The sequence below is a fragment of the Tetrahymena thermophila genome (genome assembly GCF_000189635.1).
Source record: "Tetrahymena thermophila SB210 genomic scaffold scf_8254482, whole genome shotgun sequence".
Taxonomy (NCBI): Eukaryota; Ciliophora; class Oligohymenophorea; order Hymenostomatida; family Tetrahymenidae; genus Tetrahymena; species Tetrahymena thermophila.
Window position 1 is genome coordinate 1 of NW_002476257.1, and position 19,320 is coordinate 19,320.

General features: G+C 20.5%; 4 protein-coding genes across 4 annotated transcripts; 1 reads left to right on the forward strand and 3 right to left on the reverse strand. All coding sequences in view use genetic code 6, as the record gives it.

Annotated features, from left to right (window-relative positions):
- Window positions 1–128: 128 nt before the first annotated feature.
- On the reverse strand, window positions 129–3,877 carry TTHERM_01474480 (kinase domain protein; the record flags this gene model as incomplete). Its single annotated transcript, XM_001029499.2, has 7 exons — window positions 129–318; window positions 647–736; window positions 1,784–2,232; window positions 2,300–2,371; window positions 2,599–2,648; window positions 3,256–3,441; window positions 3,496–3,877. The coding sequence occupies 7 exons, from the start codon at window positions 3,875–3,877 to the stop codon at window positions 129–131; spliced, it is 1,419 nt and encodes a 472-aa protein (XP_001029499.2).
- A 1,146-nt stretch (window positions 3,878–5,023) lies between these two features.
- TTHERM_01474490 (carrier protein) lies at window positions 5,024–13,229 on the reverse strand (the record flags this gene model as incomplete). Its single annotated transcript, XM_001029500.2, has 15 exons — window positions 5,024–5,176; window positions 5,220–5,686; window positions 5,741–6,112; window positions 6,169–7,381; window positions 8,307–8,951; window positions 9,010–9,317; window positions 9,370–9,616; window positions 9,671–9,936; window positions 10,263–10,691; window positions 11,733–11,851; window positions 11,902–12,519; window positions 12,601–12,746; window positions 12,820–12,897; window positions 12,958–12,991; window positions 13,099–13,229. 15 exons carry the CDS (start codon window positions 13,227–13,229, stop codon window positions 5,024–5,026), a joined length of 5,226 nt encoding a protein of 1,741 aa, XP_001029500.2.
- Window positions 13,230–13,403: 174 nt separating this feature from the next.
- On the reverse strand, window positions 13,404–15,635 carry TTHERM_001474496 (carrier protein; the record flags this gene model as incomplete). The annotated part of the gene is made up of 3 exons (XM_012799303.1): window positions 13,404–13,837; window positions 15,153–15,459; window positions 15,513–15,635. 3 exons carry the CDS (start codon window positions 15,633–15,635, stop codon window positions 13,404–13,406), a joined length of 864 nt encoding a protein of 287 aa, XP_012654757.1.
- A 1,821-nt stretch (window positions 15,636–17,456) lies between these two features.
- TTHERM_01474510 (clusterin-associated protein) lies at window positions 17,457–19,076 on the forward strand (the record flags this gene model as incomplete). The annotated part of the gene is made up of 3 exons (XM_001029502.3): window positions 17,457–17,829; window positions 18,034–18,407; window positions 18,615–19,076. 3 exons carry the CDS (start codon window positions 17,457–17,459, stop codon window positions 19,074–19,076), a joined length of 1,209 nt encoding a protein of 402 aa, XP_001029502.1.
- Between the last annotated feature and the right edge of the window lie 244 nt (window positions 19,077–19,320).

Consider the following 19,320-nt stretch of genomic DNA (forward strand, 5'->3'; position numbering starts at 1 on the left):
AAGTGCTTATTTATTTATTTTTGATGCAATTAATTGGAATAATTGTTTCAATTCGTAAACAAATAAATTTAGATGCACAAAAAAAATTAAACAAAAAAATCAAAAACAATTTATGAGCTGTGAATCAATCAATCAATTAATTCTCCAAACCCATTTGTTTTAAGTTTCAATTTCATAAATGTATTAATTAAAACAAACTAAATATAAATTGATAGTTAGTTATATTACCTTAGATCGAGATCCAAAGATGTTATATTTTGGCACTTCTCCAAGCTCATTCCAATGTTCTTAGCTCCATCTGCACCAAGCTTATTCTCCCTATGAAAATAATAAATAATGAATGTGTTGAAAATAATGAAAATAAAATAGAAAAGTAATTAATAAATGGGTTAATAATGAATGATTTTGCTAAACATATTGAAAAGTGCTTATTTATTTATTTTTGATGCAATTAATTGGAATAATTGTTTCAATTCGTAAACAAATAAATTTAGATGCACAAAAAAAATTAAACAAAAAAATCAAAAACAATTTATGAGCTGTGAATCAATCTATTAATTCTCCAAACCCATTTGTTTTAAGTTTCAATTTCACAAATGTATTAATTAAAACAAACTAAATATAAATTGATAGTTAGTTAAATTACAAAAGATCGAGATCCAAAGATGTTATATTTTGGCACTTCTCCAAGCTCATTCCAATGTTCTTAGCTCCATCTGCACCAAGGTTATTATTCCTATGAAAATAATAAATAATGAATGTGTTGAAAATAATGAAAATAAAATAGAAAAGTAATTAATAAATGGGTTAATAATGAATGATTTTGCTAAACATATTAAAAAGTGCTTATTTATTTTGAAATTTATTATGATTTAATTTCAATTTACAGGTTAATAAAATAAGAATTGTCAAATAAAAAATCCTAAAATATAAATACTGTATAAATTTTATTAAAGTCTAAATAAGAGAATTTATACTTTATTAATTTATTTTCATATTGAAATTATCTGATTTTTTAGTTAACTAATACGTAAAATAAAATGATAGTTTTGGGAAATAAAATTTTTAGTGTAAATTTAAAAAGGTTAAATATATTTTAATTTTAAAGTAAAAAAGATAAAAAATTTATAATTATCTATTATTAATTTTTAAATTATATAGTTTTGAATATTAGGTAGTTTTTTTAATTTTGATAGTTCAAATAATAATTTTAAACTAAGACTTCATGATAATTTATTCAAATTGAAAAAATAGAAGCAAAACAAAATTTGTAAAAACACTTCTTTATTTCTACAGTAAATAAAAATTTAAGTATTTAATTCTGCAATTTTAAATAAAATAATTATTAAATTCATTGATTAATTCTATTTTTCATTTCATTTTATTTAGCAATTAAAATTTTTAATAACTTAATATCTCAAAAGTATAAAAAAAAAGATATCTAAAATAAATTTCATTTACAATATTTAGCTTTATATTTAATTTTGATAAAATAAAACTATATTTAAATGAAAATAAGTGGATTTATTTAGGAATTAAAATCTATTCACAAATAATTATCAATTTAAAATTATGGAAAAATAACCAATTTCTAAATTTTTATTTAGATACTTAAAATAAGTACAATAGAATAATTTATATTTGTTTTAGGGGAAAAAATATCAATTAAATAAATAAAAAATATTAAAATTTGATGTTATTTGAAGAATTCATTTTCAAGAATTATTTATTAAAATGAAATTTTTTAAAAATATTTAAAATTATTAAATAATAATATTAATACCTGAAATCTAGATCTAAGTGATGAACAAGCCTCTTTACTATGTATTCCTAGATTTTAGAGAGATCACTGTAATCACTAAAAGTATACTCATCTAATCTGACTTCACTTTGTTTGCATGTGTAGTTAAATTTAAGAAAAGATTGTCTGAATTTTGAAATCATCATATTAGATTCAGTAGAATCTAATTTGTCTTTTACTGCACAAATGAACTAATTTTCTAGTTTTAGTCTTAAATCATTTAATTTTTTAGTTAGCTCAAATGAATTGATTCTATTCTAAGGCATTTTTTCAAGCATTTTAACTATGATTTAGTTAATATCTTAATATAAAGCATTTTTGCTTATATAATTTGGTAGTTATCCATTTCTGATAAAAGAACAATCTGAGTCTTCTAGAAACTTTCCAAGGGTTAATTCAAGGAGAATTACTCCTAAGCCATAAATGTCATACTTTAAATAAAAAAAATATAATTAAAAATAAGTATAAATAAATAATAAAAAAATTTAATAAATTTACTTTGATATTGAAGGTACCATTTTTTGTATCTGTAATTTCTGGAGCTGCATACTTTGGTGCAAATCCTTTGAGCTTTTAAACATAAAGAATGTAAAATAAAATAAATTCAAATCGAAATAACATCTAATATATTAAGAGTATAAAGAAATTTTTAAATATTAGAAAAATGGAGAAATTTTGATAAATTTTAATAAATTAAATGTTTAAAAGTAAGTATTTAAAATCTAAAAATGAAGAATGCTTAAATTAATTTAAATAGTAAAAAAATTTGAATAGTAATAAATAAATAAATTAATTACATCGTAAGTTTTTGATCCATCTTTAAACTATTTAGACTCTCCATAATTACCTTTTAAATAATATTAAAATAAACTAAAAAATTTATAAAATGAAATATAAAAATAATATTAAAAGTAAATCTTATAAATTTAAAATATTTATTTATTAAGAAATAAAAACTTAAATAATTCAAAATTATATATATTTTATTAATTAAATCACAAATATTTTAAAAAATAGTGTTTATGTTTATAAATAAGTGATTTAATTTAATTAACAGAGCAAATTCATTCATTAATTTAAATTTAAAAACATGTGAATAAAAAATCTGGTGGTTTGGTATGCCACTAGTGCTTTTATTCGCAAGTAATATCAATAATAAATATATAAATAATAAAAGATTTAAAATTAATCAATAAATTTTTTTTAATTTATTTATAAATGATAATTATTTGCTGCTTAATATGTAAATTTGCTTTTTTATACTTTTAGAAGTGAAAATTTAAAAATTATGGGGCAAAAATTTTCTTTTAAATTACTGTTTATTGTAATCACATTTTTAGAAGGGGGTAAGATTAAATGAATTTACAATATATTTGTTGTTAGTTTGTTTTAAAAGTTTGTTTATTAAAAATTTAAAAAATAAAATAAAAATTTAAATAACGTTAGAAATTTACATAGATAAAAACATTTTTCTTCACTATCGTAAAGGATATTCTCAGGTTTAACATCAGAATGAATCAACTTATTCTGCTCAATTTTTTCAAAGACTGTTGACATCTGAATAGCAAAACCAATAATTTAGTTGAGTGGGAGAGTTTTTCTCTATTCAAAGAAGCTTTTCATGATTTCTTTAAGATTGCCTTTTAAATTTAATATTTTCTAAAAATTAATATGAAAAAAATATAAATTTTTACATGAATATCTTTTAGAAATCTGATAGTATCTCGATTTTTTTTAGTTTGTAAACCCTTTGATAGATTTAAAAACATAAGGAGTATCCTTTAACAATTTCAGTATTTTTTCTTCTTCTTCAATTTTTTCAAAGTTAGTTTTGCTACATTTGATAGCTACTATTTCTTCATTGTACTTAGCCTCAAAAACACATCCAAAACCACCTTGTGAAATGTAGGATGTTAAGTATATCTTCTCTTTTTGAAGCTCATTGTAAATCGTTATTAGCTCATCTGAATCAAACATCATACTCATCTTATGTTTCTTCAGGTATTCCTCAAAAATTTTTTCAAATTTTTCTACAGGTGCTTCATATTTAAGCTGAATATCTTGTTATTGTTGCATGATTAGTAACTTTTGCTAATATAAAAAATAATTATAACATTTAAAGTAAAAGAAAAAATATTTTTAAATTTAATTTGAATAATATATTTTATTTTATAACTAAATCTTTTTTTATTTACCTTTTTTTTCTTTCTTTTCTTTTAATTAATTTCTTTCTTTTTTTAATTAAATTGTAAAAATTTGTTAACTGAAAAAGTAGTTATTAATGAATGATTATTTTTTTGATAATTAATTAAAAATAACAAGAAAATTTAAACAGTTTTTAATTTTCCCCAAAAGCATAGAAATTTAATTTATTCTATTGCTTACAAAAATAAATTAAATGATAATTAATTAATATAATATAATCAATTAAAATTTATTATATTATAAATATATATTTGTTAGGTTCTATTTTAACTTAATTTAATGAAATAAAAAACTAAATAAAATAATATTTATTTATTGAGATAAATAAAAAAGAAAACAATAGTTTTTAAAATCAAAAAAATAAGAATCTTATAATAAAAATTAAAGGATTAATCATATTTATAAAATTAATAATAAATAAAATTTTATAACATTTTATCAAAATATTTTTTTTTAATCTATAAATTGTCTACTCATAAAAAAGCATAATTTACTTAATATTTATATAACCTATATTTCAATTTTACTTGTTTTTTATTTTTTCATAATAATCTATTATTAAATATTTTTTTAATGATTAATATCCTTGGTCGGTTTCGCCAAAAACCGAGGACCGAGTTGAGAGGTAATACGGTATTTTTTGAAATATTTTATTTAATTTTATTTATTTTACACATAATTAAAATTGAGTAGTTTGAATTAATAAAAGATTTGATAATTTTTATATTAATTTGTTTTGTTTTTGACATAGAATAAACTCTTAATAAATTAAATAGATAGATACTTTTTATATCTAAAATACATATTTATTTTAGAGTTACAAAATGAAAACAAATTAGTTAGTTATAATTTTAATTAAATATATTTTAAAAAATGCAGCAGCTTTATTATTCTTTATATTAACTGTACATTACATGGATATTTTCAGATAATTTTAATATCCTTTTGTTTAGAACATTTCAGATTAATAGCAGCTATTTTAATTATTTTATTGATTTGATTTTATAAGAAGCAAAATCAAATTATTTTTGGAAAATTTTAAACATTAACAGAAATATTTTTAATGATATCAAACTTTAGATTGCTTAAGTTTTTTTTCGATATGGTGCTAATTATTTTCTATCCATCATCTGCAAGTCTATTTTTATGCTAAGGTTCTATTCCTAGTTTCTAAAAAATAAATTAAATTTAAATAAAAAATTTTCTAATTTACTTTTAAGTTTTTGTTGTATTCTTGAGTTTATTTTAAAAAATTCTTCAAGCCTATAGAGTGAATAGTTTGAAATTTTTAATTATTGCTGTTTTCTGTGAGTTTTTCAGCTTCTTAAAACTAAAATTGAGGCTTAAAATATATTTTTATGTTTTTAGGGTTATTTTCTAAATAGTTTTCATAAATTATACAAATTTCTTTAAACAGTTGCAATTTAAAAGATTTTTTGATTTAGTTTGTTTTAATAAACTCATTTAGATGATCCATATAATTTAAGTATATCTTCAATGTTAATCTATTCAAAATGTAATTAAATTATTTTTAATACTCAAGTTACTCTTCTTATGAACAAAAATCAGTTTGTCTGGTTTAAAGTATAACGTATTTACAAAGCAATTAACAATTCTTACTTATTTCTTAACTTTTACTCAAATTTCCTGCTTATTTTTAAATATTTTCTAAATTCAAATCTTTTTTAAAAATAAAAAAATTTTAATAATTTTTTTTTAAGCTTTTAATTTTACTTTTAGGTTGCTAAAGAGAAATTGATCGCTAGGATCTTGAATTGTTTATTTTTTAAGATGACAAACATATTTAATTGTTTGAAGGTAACTTAGTTAAAGTAGCACTTCTATTTAAAGCATCTGGTTTTATTATTTGTTAATTTTATTACTAATTTTAAATATTAAGATTTTCTATTCCTAATAAATGTGTTGATCTCACATTTCTAAAGCAATTTCTGAATGCAGAAACTGACATACTTTTATTATTGAAATTATTTACTTCATTATTTTATTATTGAATATTCCTTTATGTGATATCAGATAATATTTTAAACACACTTTTGAAGCTTTGGACTTCGTATTTCTCAAGGTCTTTAACATGGACAAATACATCTTTTTGGTTAAAATAAAATATATTTTAAAGAATGTTTAATTTAAATAAAAAATACTGTCTTTTTTAGGAATCAAATACGATGGCAAGGCAAATTTTACTTTAGAATCGCTTTTAGGAGTTGTTTGAATGCTTTTTTCAAGAGTAACTTTTAAGGATTTTTCTTGTTTTTGAAGAGTAATTTCAGGTTATATTTATTATGGATAATGTATTTTTTATGGGATGTAAGCTGGATAAATCAACGGCTAATAAGCCTTTAGCTCTTCCTATTCTGTTGGTAATATAGAATCTTCAAATTTATTTTCAAAACTGCTATCAAAAGCTATCTTTTTTTCATTAAGAATTAACTCGAAAGCATTTTTGTGTTTGACAAAATAGTTTTAAAACTTTTTATTTTTGAATTTTCTTTGTTTCTAAGATTAAAAGAAATCTTTGTCATTCAGAGCGTTGTAATTAAAATTCAAATCTAAACTATTTTCATTCGATCCTTTTACATTAAATGGATTATTTTCCTAATCTGAAGAATTTTCATTGTAATAACTTGTTTTGTAATCGCTTTAATCGTATTCCAAAATTTTTTAGAATTAATCTTTTTTGACGAATTTTTTGTTTTATTTCAAAGTTTAAACGCAGTCTTTCAAATACGTTTTTTCAATCATTTAAACATAATTTAAATTTTTGTCTTTTCTATTTGAATTTGTTGAGTTTAATTACTATCTTAACAATTTCAAGTTGGCCTATTTTTCTTTATTTTCTTATTTATTTTAATTGTTCTATCTAAATTGATTTTCAGCACTTTGAACTCTTTTAAATAATTCAGATTTCTTACTATTTTTGGAATTTTTTTTAGGTTTTTTAACAGTTTTTCGTTATTTAACAGGAGAAAAAGAGCTGTCACTTTCAAATGATTCATTTTATATTTTTATATTGTTTAAGCTTTCATCTGCTAAATAAGCTCTTAATAACAAACACTCTTTAATTATCTTTATATCATTATCAGTAGGTTAAACCTAATTTGTCCAAGGCTTTAATCCATATTCATTATCAATGACAACTTTTCTCCTTATCTTTTTTTCTTTTCTAACCATTTATCGATTTAACTAAAACAGATTCATTTTTTTCCACTTAAAAACTGGACTTTCAAGATCTTTTGTTGTATTAAGAAGATTGCTAATATTAAAATCTTCTTTTTTCAAAATAATCCTTCTGTTTTTCGTTATCGGTCCATAGTCTTCTGTTCTATCGTACTCCTCCAATTAGTCCAAAGCTTCCTTTTATTTTTTCAAATTATATATTTAAAATAAAAAACTCTCGATTCAAACTCAATAAATTATTATTATAAATTAATTTATCTAATAAACTTCCTTTTAACAAGCTATAAAAAATTTCTCTTCAATTAAAAAATAAATCCAAAATTCTTAATTAAAACTATTAAAAGTTATCAAAAATATCTTTTCTAATAAAAAATTAATCCAAGACTCTTAATTTAAACTTAATGTATTTTTATTTATTTATTTTTTTAATAGACGACTTCCTTTTAAAATGCTACTAAAATTTCTTCTCAAATTAAAAAATTAATCCAAAATTCTTAATTAAAGCTCAATTAATTATTATTTCTTTAATATTAAATTTTATTAGCAAATTTCTATTAAAAATCTATCAAAAATATCTTTTCAAATAAAAAATTAATCCAAAACTCTTAATTAAAACTCAATAAATTATTATTTATTTTTTTTTTTAATAGACAACTTCCTTTTAAAATGTTTTCTTATAAACTTCCTTTTAAAAAGCTATTAAAATTTATTCTCAAATTAAAAAACTAATCCAAAATTCTAAATTAAAACTCAATAAATTATTATTATTTATTTATTTATTTATTTTTTTTCAGCGAATTTCCTATTAAATTGCAACTAAAAATTTATTCTCAAATTAAAAAATAAATCCAAAATACTTTATTAAAAACTCAATAAATTGTTATTTATTAATATTTTTCTAATAAACTTCCTTTTAAAAAGCTATTAAAATTTATTCTCAAATTAAAAAACAAATCCAAAATACTTAATTAAAACTCAATAATTTATTTTTTTATTAAATTTTTTAAGCAAATTTCCTTTTAAAAATCTATAAAAAATTCCTTCTAAAAAAATTAATAAATTCAGAAGAAAATAACTTAAGAATAAAAAATAAATTTATTACTTTTATAACGTGGTCTCCTTGGTCGTTGTCATTTAAGATAAAAGATTTCTTGTACTAAAACGAATCATCTTTAGATGCAATGTTTATTGAATCTAAGGTCTTTTTTTGGTCGCTGACAAGATCAGAAATATTGTTGGAAGATATATTGACTGTTTTGTTTTATTTATATTTTAATATTTATGCTGAAATTTTCTTTCTTTCTTGGTCTAAAAGTTATTTTATTTTTGATCTTAAATCTTTTAGAATCGTTTTCTTTTTAGGAGATAATTACTCTTCTTATTCTTCTACGATGCTTTTGAATTTCTAAATTACTAATTCTTTTTCTTTTATTTCCTGTTAAGATGGCTGAGATGGTAGAGATTTCGAATTATCTCTTATCGAAGACTCTCTTTTCAAGCTTGGTATTAACTCTATTTAAAACTTAATACCAACATTCTTTCTAGAAAAACGATCAGCATCATTTAAAATGCTATCATTATTTTTTTTATCCTTAATTAGCTGCTAACTATTTTCTTCTTCTTTCCCTAAAATGCTGTTTTATTAATTGTCTTCCCCTGTGATTTACTTACTTTAATTCATTTCATCTGAAATATTTAAAATACTTGAAAGCTTCTTTCTCTGCTAATTTGTATTTTCAAAAACTTCCTATTTAAAAAATAAAAAAATCACTTTTTACTCAGCTTTTTCACTTAAAATTGCTTACATCGTTGTTTAAAAATGTTTCAACTTCACTGTTTCTCTTTGAACTATTTTTTTAAGTCTTTGGAGATTAAATTTTATTTATTGTGTTATTTCTTTTCATTTTTCTTTGGTAAATAAATTGCTTTTGTAGATTTTCTTTTGATCCCTTTTTAGTTGGAGAAATTGTGTTTGCTCTCTTAAGAGTTGGCTTTATTAAAAGCTCTGAATCTTCTGGAGCAACTTCATTATTTTATTTCTCTTATTCTATTTCTTACTAATTTATTATGCTAGCCTTTTTAATTTCTTGCAGTATATCATCAACAATAGACCCTAAATATAATTTTACATTATTAATTTAAATATAAAAATAAAATAAAATTACTTTTCTCTCTGAAATCTAATTGATTTGCATTTTTATTGGCTTTCTTTGGTAGCATTTTCTTAAAAGGTAGATTGTAAGTTCCTTATTTGTTGCTAGATTAATCTTATTGCTACAAGTTGAATTTTATATCTTTCTCGAAGTTAAATGGACAAAAGAATAGCAATTCCATGACTTATTCCTTTGTTATGTCTTCTTAAGTTAATCCCAGAGCATCATAAACTAAATTAAACTCATAATCGATTTAATCCTTTTATTGAATAAAATAATCAATCAAATTAAGTTGATAAAAAATATATTTTACAATAGATTCAAATACTTTATTTTCATTTTTACAAGAAATCAAATAAGAAATAAAATTAGAAGCCTCCTTTTTAATTATCTCTACTGCAATAAAATTCTTGAAATCCTCCAAAGAATTTTCTTTGTATGTTTTAGCATCTTTCTTTTTTTCGTAATACAAATTCTCATAGTACTCTTTCAATTTATCAATGTACAATTTTAGTTCATTAATATGAGGGTAAGTTTCAATTACTCTTTTATTTAGTTTGTTCACCCATCTTACTTTCTCTATTCATTTAAAAATAAATATAAATTTTAAATATTTTATCTTTTAATAAACAAACTCTTTATATTTTATACCCAAAATCAATTTAATTATAAAACTATCATTTTTTAAATTATTTTTCATTAAAATTTATTAAATTTACTTTTAAAAAAACAAATACAATAAATCCTCATTAATTAAGGCTTCTTTATATTAAAACTTCTTTCTAAGATTTTCTGAAAAATCATAAAAAGCAAATAAATATTAATTAATAATTTTTTGAATAGTTAAAGAAGACTTAGGGTATTGAAAAATATGATAAAGTTGAATGAATGATATATTGTAGTACTTTCGTCATTGATTGTATAAAACCAAATGTCTGTCTTCAATTTGTCAGTAAGAAACTCTTCGATTGCTCCAATCAAAAATTTAAACTATTAAGGAAGATAAATTTGCTGATAGAGCTACGTTAGCACTAAATCACTAATTTTTTCTTTGACTGGTTCTTTTGATTGCTTATTAGCTTCAGATATAGAATTTTCAGAGTTATTAGATAAATTTAGTTCATCCAAAAAAGAGTTTTCTCTATCAAATTTTTCGAGCTCCTTTTATAACAGCTGTAGTTCCTATTAATAGATTCTATAATTTTACCTATCATTTTACATTTTGTCCTATATTTCTTCTATTTTTTTTAATTTTATGTATCTTTGCCTAATTTTTTCATTCTCTTTTTGTTTTTTTAATTGCTGGAACTTACTCTAAACATTCTACTTTTTATCTTTATATTAAAATAAAAATAATAAATAAACTATTTCACTATGAAATTAATTATTTTAAATGCTTTCATATTAAATCAACTCTTCAAATATTTTCACGATTAAATAAATTTTTAAATGTTTTTATTATTAAATTAACTATTTGAATTAATTTCATTCATTATTAAATTAACTATTTTAGATATTTTCATTTTTAAATAAATTATCTTAAATTTTTTCATATTAAATGAATTATTTCTTATATTTTCACCATTAAACAAATAAATTATCTTAAATTTTTTCATTATTAAATAAATTATTTAAACTTTTTTCATATTAAATGAAATATTTCAAATATTTTCACCATGAATAAACTATTTTCTCATTATTAATAAATTTTTTCCTATTAAATTAACTATTTCAAATATTTTCATTCTTAAATAATAAATTATCTTAAATTGTTTCATATTAAATGAACTATTACTTATATTTTCACCATTAAACAAATAAATTATCTTAAATTTTTTCATTATTAAATAAAATATTTAAATTTTTTTCATATTAAATGAATTATTTCAAATATTTTCACTGTTAAATAAACTATTTTCTCATTATTAATAAATTTTTTCCTATTAAATTAACTAATTCAAATATTTTCACTATTAAATAAACTATTTTCTCATTATTAATAATTTTTTTCATATTAAATGAATTATTTCAAATATTTTCACTGTTAAATAATAAATTATCTTAAATTTTTTGATTATTAAATAAATAAATTATCTTTATTTTTTTAATTATTAAATGAATATTTCAAATATTTTTTGCCAAGAATAAATTATTTTCCCATTATTAATAAATTTTTTCCTATTAAATTAACTATTTCAAATATTTTCACTGTTAAATAATAAATTATGTTAAATTTTTTCACTATTAAATAGATTATCTTAATTTTTTTAATTTTTAAATGAAATATTTCAAATTTTCACTATTAAATAAATTTTGTTTATTTAAAAATGTTTATTTGATTAACTAAAAGAGAAAATGTAATTAAAAATAATAACCTGCATTTGTCTCTATGGTTTCATTTTCATCAATTAATTCTTATAGGTCAATTTCGAATTCTCTCATGAGCTAATCTTAAAATTTCATCACTTTGAATTACTTGTAATAAGTAGGGTTGCTAAATAAAAATATGTATTTTATTAATTTTAGAATTTGTTAGAAATTTACTTATTTATTATTTCAAATTTATGCTGCTTCATGTAAGTAATTTAGTCTTATAGGTAAAAATAAGAAGGATGAACAAAAAATTTGATTTAGCTCATGCTGTAATAAAAATATTCTTGATTAGTACTTGGATCATAGAATCTCTGCCATAATGGAGGCAAAGGAAGTAAGCAATATAATTTTCCAAAAAAGAATAAGTAAATGTCTTTTCTATTAATATTCAATATCTGAAAAGCCCTTATAATATGATATGGATTTGTTTAAGTAGGTTTTTAATACTCCTCAGGAAGTTAAATGATTGAACTACCCAACAACTCCTCGTAAAATGAATAGCTGTTATTCAATTCTCTTTCTAATTCTATTAAAGTATTTTTATTATTTTCATTGTATTGCGAATTTTAAAAGTTTATTTCCTCCTATTTAATAGAAGTAAGTCTCGACAATAGCAACGATAGTTGAGATAATTATTTATTTTCTTTAGGAAGTATATAGTCAGAGCTAATAAGCTATCCAGATTTAGTATTAGTAGTAACCGCTTATGCATCATTGATAAAATCTTTTCTTTTAAGATATTTTGGGATGCTTTTTTCTTAGTTAGTTTATCTTTCAGCATCACAATTTCTATTAATATAAAAGTTATAAATATATTTATTCAATACACCAAAAACCTAACTAAAAAAAATAAACAAGCAATCATTTTACGCCACATATTCTAAAAATGTTTTTCTATAGTTTTTAATTTAAGGGTGCGAGTATTGTTTCGTGTCTTCTTTCACATTAAAATAAATTATATTATTCTCATTATCGATCTACTTAACCCAATCTTCGCCTAATGGAGCCCTTTAAACCTACAAATTATTATTAATAATAACAATTGATATTAATAAACAAATTTTCTTAACTGTATTTGCATTAAATTACTTCATCGATAATCCAACTATATTTTTAACTTTCTTATTTGTAGTCTATTCCCAGGTCTTTGCAAATTTGCATTCTTTCCTATTTTTTATGCATTAATCATTTAGGCTTTCTATGTATCTATCAACAATATATTTTTACTTTTATGTTTGGCGATTTGCCTTTCATCTTCCCCCTAATTTAATGTTTTGAAGAAAAATGTGGTCAAATAAAAGCAGGAAAATCATCATAAAATAGCAATTTATTTTAGCAAATAATTTAAAATGTTAATAATGTTTTTACTGCTCTTTTAAGGAAGAAAATGTTTTCATAATGCTTTACTTTAAATTGAAAAATTAGAAATTAACAAATAGATAGATAGGCGAATAAATAAATTTACTTACTTACTTGCTTGCTAATTAGCTTACTTACATATATTTCTAATAAGAAGAACAAACAAACAAACAAATAAATATACAAAAAACAAACAAAATTAATTGTGATAATTTATTGATTTTTCTTTGATTTACTAACTAAATTTACAATTTCAAATTTATTTTTGATTAATTTATGGTGAATTGTTTATAATTTCAACAAAAAAATTGTTTTCAATAATTCAATTTTTTTGATAAAAAATTTCTTGCCTGCTCGTAAACAGTAAAGTATATAGTACCAGTAAAAGAAAGAGGTAAAACTCTATGCTTGACACCTTTGAAAAGTGCCATGCTACCTTCTTCGGCAACTGTTTTTTTTAAAGCATCCAAAGGTCCTTTATAATATCCATCTCTTTAAGTCATCAACTTAGTTTTAATTACATCTAAAGGAGTTGTTACAAATGAAGCTACTGCAGCAGCTACAGCTCCACATTTACTACTTTCGACAAAAGATAATTTGACTTCGGCGTCTTCAGGTAGATTCTCCCTCTTTCTTTTATTAACTTACTCTATTTATCTCATTTTATCATATAAAGGATATTAAATCACACTATAAGGAATATCTCTCATTAACAAAGTGCTAAATCCAGCATAAAATCCCTAAATACCTATCATTCATTAAAAATTAAAAACATAAATTATTTCATCTTAAAAATCTTATTAAAATAAAAATAAATAGCTGCAAAGCATTCCAATATTCTTTTGATTCAAAGTTTTAAAATGGTGTTAATAAATAATTATTTCATTCATTCTCTCAATAAAAATCTTTAATAATAAGTTAAATGCAAATATATTTTAATTTCTATTCAAAAGTTCATTTATTAAAATTGAGTAAAAGTAAAATATTAAATAATTAATTAATTATTATTGAAATAAAAATATTTGAAATGAAATATGAGAATATCATTAAATTCTATTCAAATTTACATTATTTAAAATTTAATCAATTGCAAAAAAAAATATTCATAGCAAATTTTACTTTGTGATAAATGATTATCATTTTTCATTTATATTGTTTTTAAAAGTAAATAAAATAAAAATAACATTTTAAGCAAATTAATTTGAATAATTTTATAAAAAAATTAATAAAAGTAGGAGAAAATACGCACTTTATGTACTAATAATTAAATAAATGACTTGGTAGAAATGTATGAAAATTATAATTCAATTTCTTATTTGTTTTTATAAAAAAATAAATTGTTTATAATTGAATTATCTACTTTAAAATGGCTATCCTGCTAATAGATATTATTAATAATCATAATAAATGTGAAAATTATTCTAATAAATCTTACAATAATTTTCATTAAAAAAAGAATATTTTAAAATTGTATCTAAAATAAAAATTATCTACTTTAAAATGGCTATCCTGCTAATAAAATTATTAATAATCATAATAAATGTGAAAATAATTCTAATAAATCTTACAATAATTTTCATTAAAAAAATATATTTTAAAATTATTCTGAAATAAAAATTTTAGCCTATTATTTTATAAATAAATTAGAATGAATGTCTTTATCATAAAATTTCTATTAGTATTTGCATTTAGTTTATTTATTTAACTATCATTAAACATTTCAATAGACTTTGTATTAATTTATAATCAATTTATTTCAGCTAAATGAATGGTTTTTATTTAAAATCGAAGAAATTATGGATTTGCTTACTTTCTTTTAACCACTTTTTATTCTATTTTCCATTTTATAAATGCAGATATTCATTGATTTTAAAAATATTTACCAAATAAATAAATGAACTTATCTAATTTTATTGGTAAAGGCAATTATTATTGCCATAAAAATTTTTAATATTGAATATTTAGCTTTATTTTTTCTTTTAAATTTTAATGTAATTGCATTAATTTAATATCTTGCAGCTAATTTATTATAATAAAAAAGATATTTTAAAACACTAAATTACCATTTAATTTATAAATAGTTAAGATTGTCTATTTAATTTGTTTATCCCAACCAACTTGTTGCTATTATTTTACTACTTCAAAGGGAGATCTAAATAAATTTCCAATTGTTTCAGCTACTCCTGCTGCAATCATATGCTATAAATTAAGATTCAACGATGGAGAATTTCTTAATATTCTCTTTCCTTCTTCATATGTAAAGAAGTAAAGGAAAGCAAAGGGAAATGCGCTAATAAATTAGGCGCTGAATCCTTTGTATTTGCTATTTTGAGATGCCATTTTTTTAAAATCTATTTTACTATTACTTGCCTAATTATAATCAAAAGATTGACATAGTCATTTAAAATTGTAAAGAATTCTACTTAAATTTAAGTTTTTATAGCTTCAATAGGGAATACTATAAAATCTACAACTACTCCTGCTATTCCACCAGCTAATCCACTTGCTAAAACAAATGATTTTGTCTTTTCGCTTGCTTATTCCATTTTATTTCAAATTCTTTATTTTCCTTTTTGCAATGTTTAAACTGAAATTTTTTAGTAAAGTTAAAAATATTAAAAGATATTCTTGATAGATTAGCGATAAAAAAATAACCAATAATTAAATAGTTAGAATGTTCTATAAATTCTATCAAAATCATTTATAATAAATAAATAAATTTATTAACTGACAAAAATTATTTTTCAAAATTCTTTTTATTCCATTTTATTTCAAATTCTTTATTTTCCTTTTTGCAATGTTTAAACTGAAATTTTTTAGTAAAGTTAAAAATATTAAAAGATATTCTTGATAGATTAGTGATAAAAAAATAACCAATAATTAAATAGTTAGAATGTTCTATAAATTCTATCAAAATCATTTATAAATAAATAAATAAATTTATTCACTGACAAAAATTATTTTTCAAAATTAATTCTTTTTAATCCTAATTAATCTTCAAAAATTCTTGGCATTCAATTATTTTAAAATATTTTTTAATTAAAGTTTCTTTTTTCTATTTTTTAATTCGTAATGCTCTTTTAACAAATTCTGATATTTTTAAGAATATATTTCATTTATTTGTAAACAAAAAAACAAACAGGCACACAAATTTTGAAAAATTTTTAGTTTTTTCTATCTTTCATTTTTAACTAAAAAAGAAATTTTTGATTTTGAATTAGCTTGGTTGAGAAATATTAATAATAATATATATATATATTTGTTCCATTAATTTTTAATAAAATGATATAAATTTCATTCAAACATTTTATTTATTTGCTTTATTTATTTTTTAATAGAGTCTTTTTTTATCCATTTAACTTTAAAAAAAGCTGTTATCTAAGGACCTTAATATAATAAAACCCCATAAAATCTATAAAAGATCTCTTAATATAAAGAGCACTTAATTAATCAGCTAACAAAGATAATTATTTATATTTTAATAGGATAAATTTGATTTATTTATGAAATATTAAATTTAAATTCTTCAATTAATTTTAATTGATTTTATTTTAAATATATCTTTTAATTTAATTTAACTTCATTCCTTTTTTTCGTATTTATTATGTAATTTTAAACATATTTTTAACATGAATTTTATTTACAATAAAAAACTTCCAAAAGAATAAAAATCACAATTTATCAATTAATTTTTTGTTTGCTTTTTAATATTTATTTTGATGGTTTTAAAAAGATTTTTTAATGATCAGAAAAAAGAAAGAATATCCAAAGACTTTCATAACGTCTGTCAATTATTTTTTAAAATATATTTCGAAGATGTTTTAAATAGTTTTTTAATTTCTGAAATATTTTAAAACAAACAATTAGCTCGAATTGAATTGATTTTAGTTTAAAAAAAAGAATAAAGAATTTGAAAAACAATTTAGTGATTGAAAATTTATTTATTTATTTTTTGATTTATTTTGTTAGATGATTTTGAATATTAAATTTTAAAATAAAAATGAAAAAATGTTAATAAGCAAAAAAAAAGAAAACACTATTGAAAATATATATATATAAATATATATTCTGTTGTTTGTTAATTAATAAATTAGTTAATCTATGAATGAATGAATTAATTAATTAAGTAATTCAAGAAGAAGAAAATTTAAATTAATTGATAAGTTGCAAATAAGCAAAGATTCAAATCAGATAATTAATAAACATACATACATATAGAATTCATAAATAAATAAATAGATCAAAATATTTCTAACTTATTTCAAACATAGTTGATTGATCGATCAAAATAAAATAAATAGCAAAACGCAGAAGCAGAATTTTGATAAAATATTTTAAAAACTAAGTAAGCTGTAGATTTAATAGATATGTCTTATAGAGAATTACGTAATTTTTGTGAAATGATGAGAGCTTTAGGCTACTCAAGATTGATATCGATGGAGAACTTTCGTAAGCCTAATTTTGAGTTAGTAGCAGATATCTTGTACTGGTTAGCAACTCGCGTCGATCCATAGGCAGATATTCCAGAGTAGATTGATGAAGAGAGACATAGAGTTGAGTTTATTAAAGCAATAGCAACGCTCTTTGCATCTAAGATTAGGATAAAGCTGAATACTAGAAAACTGTATCAAGCAGATGGACATGCTGTTCAAGAAATAATTAAAGTTGCCACCGTTTTATACAAAGCATATAATTCATCACCTGGAGATGAGGAAGAAAATGCTGGCTTTACCCTTCCAAGTAATCAAACAATCAATCAAAAATAATAATTAAATAAATAAATAAATACATTCTAACACCATTCAGATTCATAAAATAAAATATTAAAATATTTGCTATTCTTATTTAAAAATAAATCCTATTAAAGTTGATAGAAATGAAATAAAAAAGAAACAAAGCAATCATAAACATTGAAAATTTAAACTTTATTTATAAATAAAACAGGCAAGCTTTCTAACATAAAAGCTCATAGAGCAATAGCAAACGATATTACTGAAATTGCTCAGAAATTATTTGATTCACTGAACAAAGAAAATGATTTGTAATAACATAGAGATAAGGCTCTTTAGTTTTTGGACAATATATCAAGAAACCTTGAATCTAATAGTGAATAAGCCTATATAGAATAATGCGTTCGTGAAATTATAAAGTAATAGGACTAAGGTATAATAGATATGCAGAATTATGTAAGCAACTTGGAAAAAGAGCAAAAAAATATCGAAGATAAAACTAAAAAGCTAACCATAGAGCTTCAAAAGCAGCAAACTCTTTTGTATAATCTCAAGGTTATGAAACCTGCCTACATGGAGGAATACATAGTAACTTATAATTTTATTTATTTACAAATTATTTTACTTTCTTTTTTTGCAAATTTTCAAAATTTCAAATTTATCTATCAAACAACTTTTCTATACGATAATCAAAAGAATTTAATAGTCAGTTTTTATAATATCATCCAAATAAACAAACAAACAAACAAAAAAAAAAGTGTTTAATTAATATTTTTATTTGATAATTGTTAACAGAGACTTGAGTATGAATTGGAAAAGCTTTACTAGATTTACATTGAGAAATTCAGAAATTTAGACTATTTAGAAAATGAACTTGACCAATACAATTTGATTGAAAAGAAGAAATAGGATGAAAAAAATAGAAGATTAGAAATTAATAAGGCAAAGTCTACTGCAGCTTATACTAAAAAGTTAATAGGAGACGATTTAGATGACTCTATCTTAGATGGAGCAGGTAATGCAGGAGGCAAGAAGGGAGAAAGAAAAGTTGATTCCAGAGATGGAAATTCAAAAGGTAATTCAAATGCATCTAGAGGCCGTGAGTAAATGAAATTTGGAGGAAAAGGAATGTAAAATGCTGTTGAAGAAGAAGAAGAATCAATTGAAGGTGATGATGGTGAAGGTGAAAGTGAAGGTGATCTTGAAGAAGACTCTCAAGGAGGAGATGGTGAAGGATCAGATGATGATAATTTTTGAAATTTTTTATAATTAATTAACTAATTAATCTTTGCTCTTTATACATAAAAATAAATTATTTACATTTATGCATTTATTCGTTCATTTTCATTTGTTTTTAAAATCTATTTCTTAAAGTTAATTTTAAATTATAATAAAAAAAATCAATTAATTCCTAATTAAAGAATTTTAGTTAAAAATAGTTAAAATTTAAAAATTAATAACAAATGGATGAATATCTTTTATTTTTTATTAAGTAAGAAAA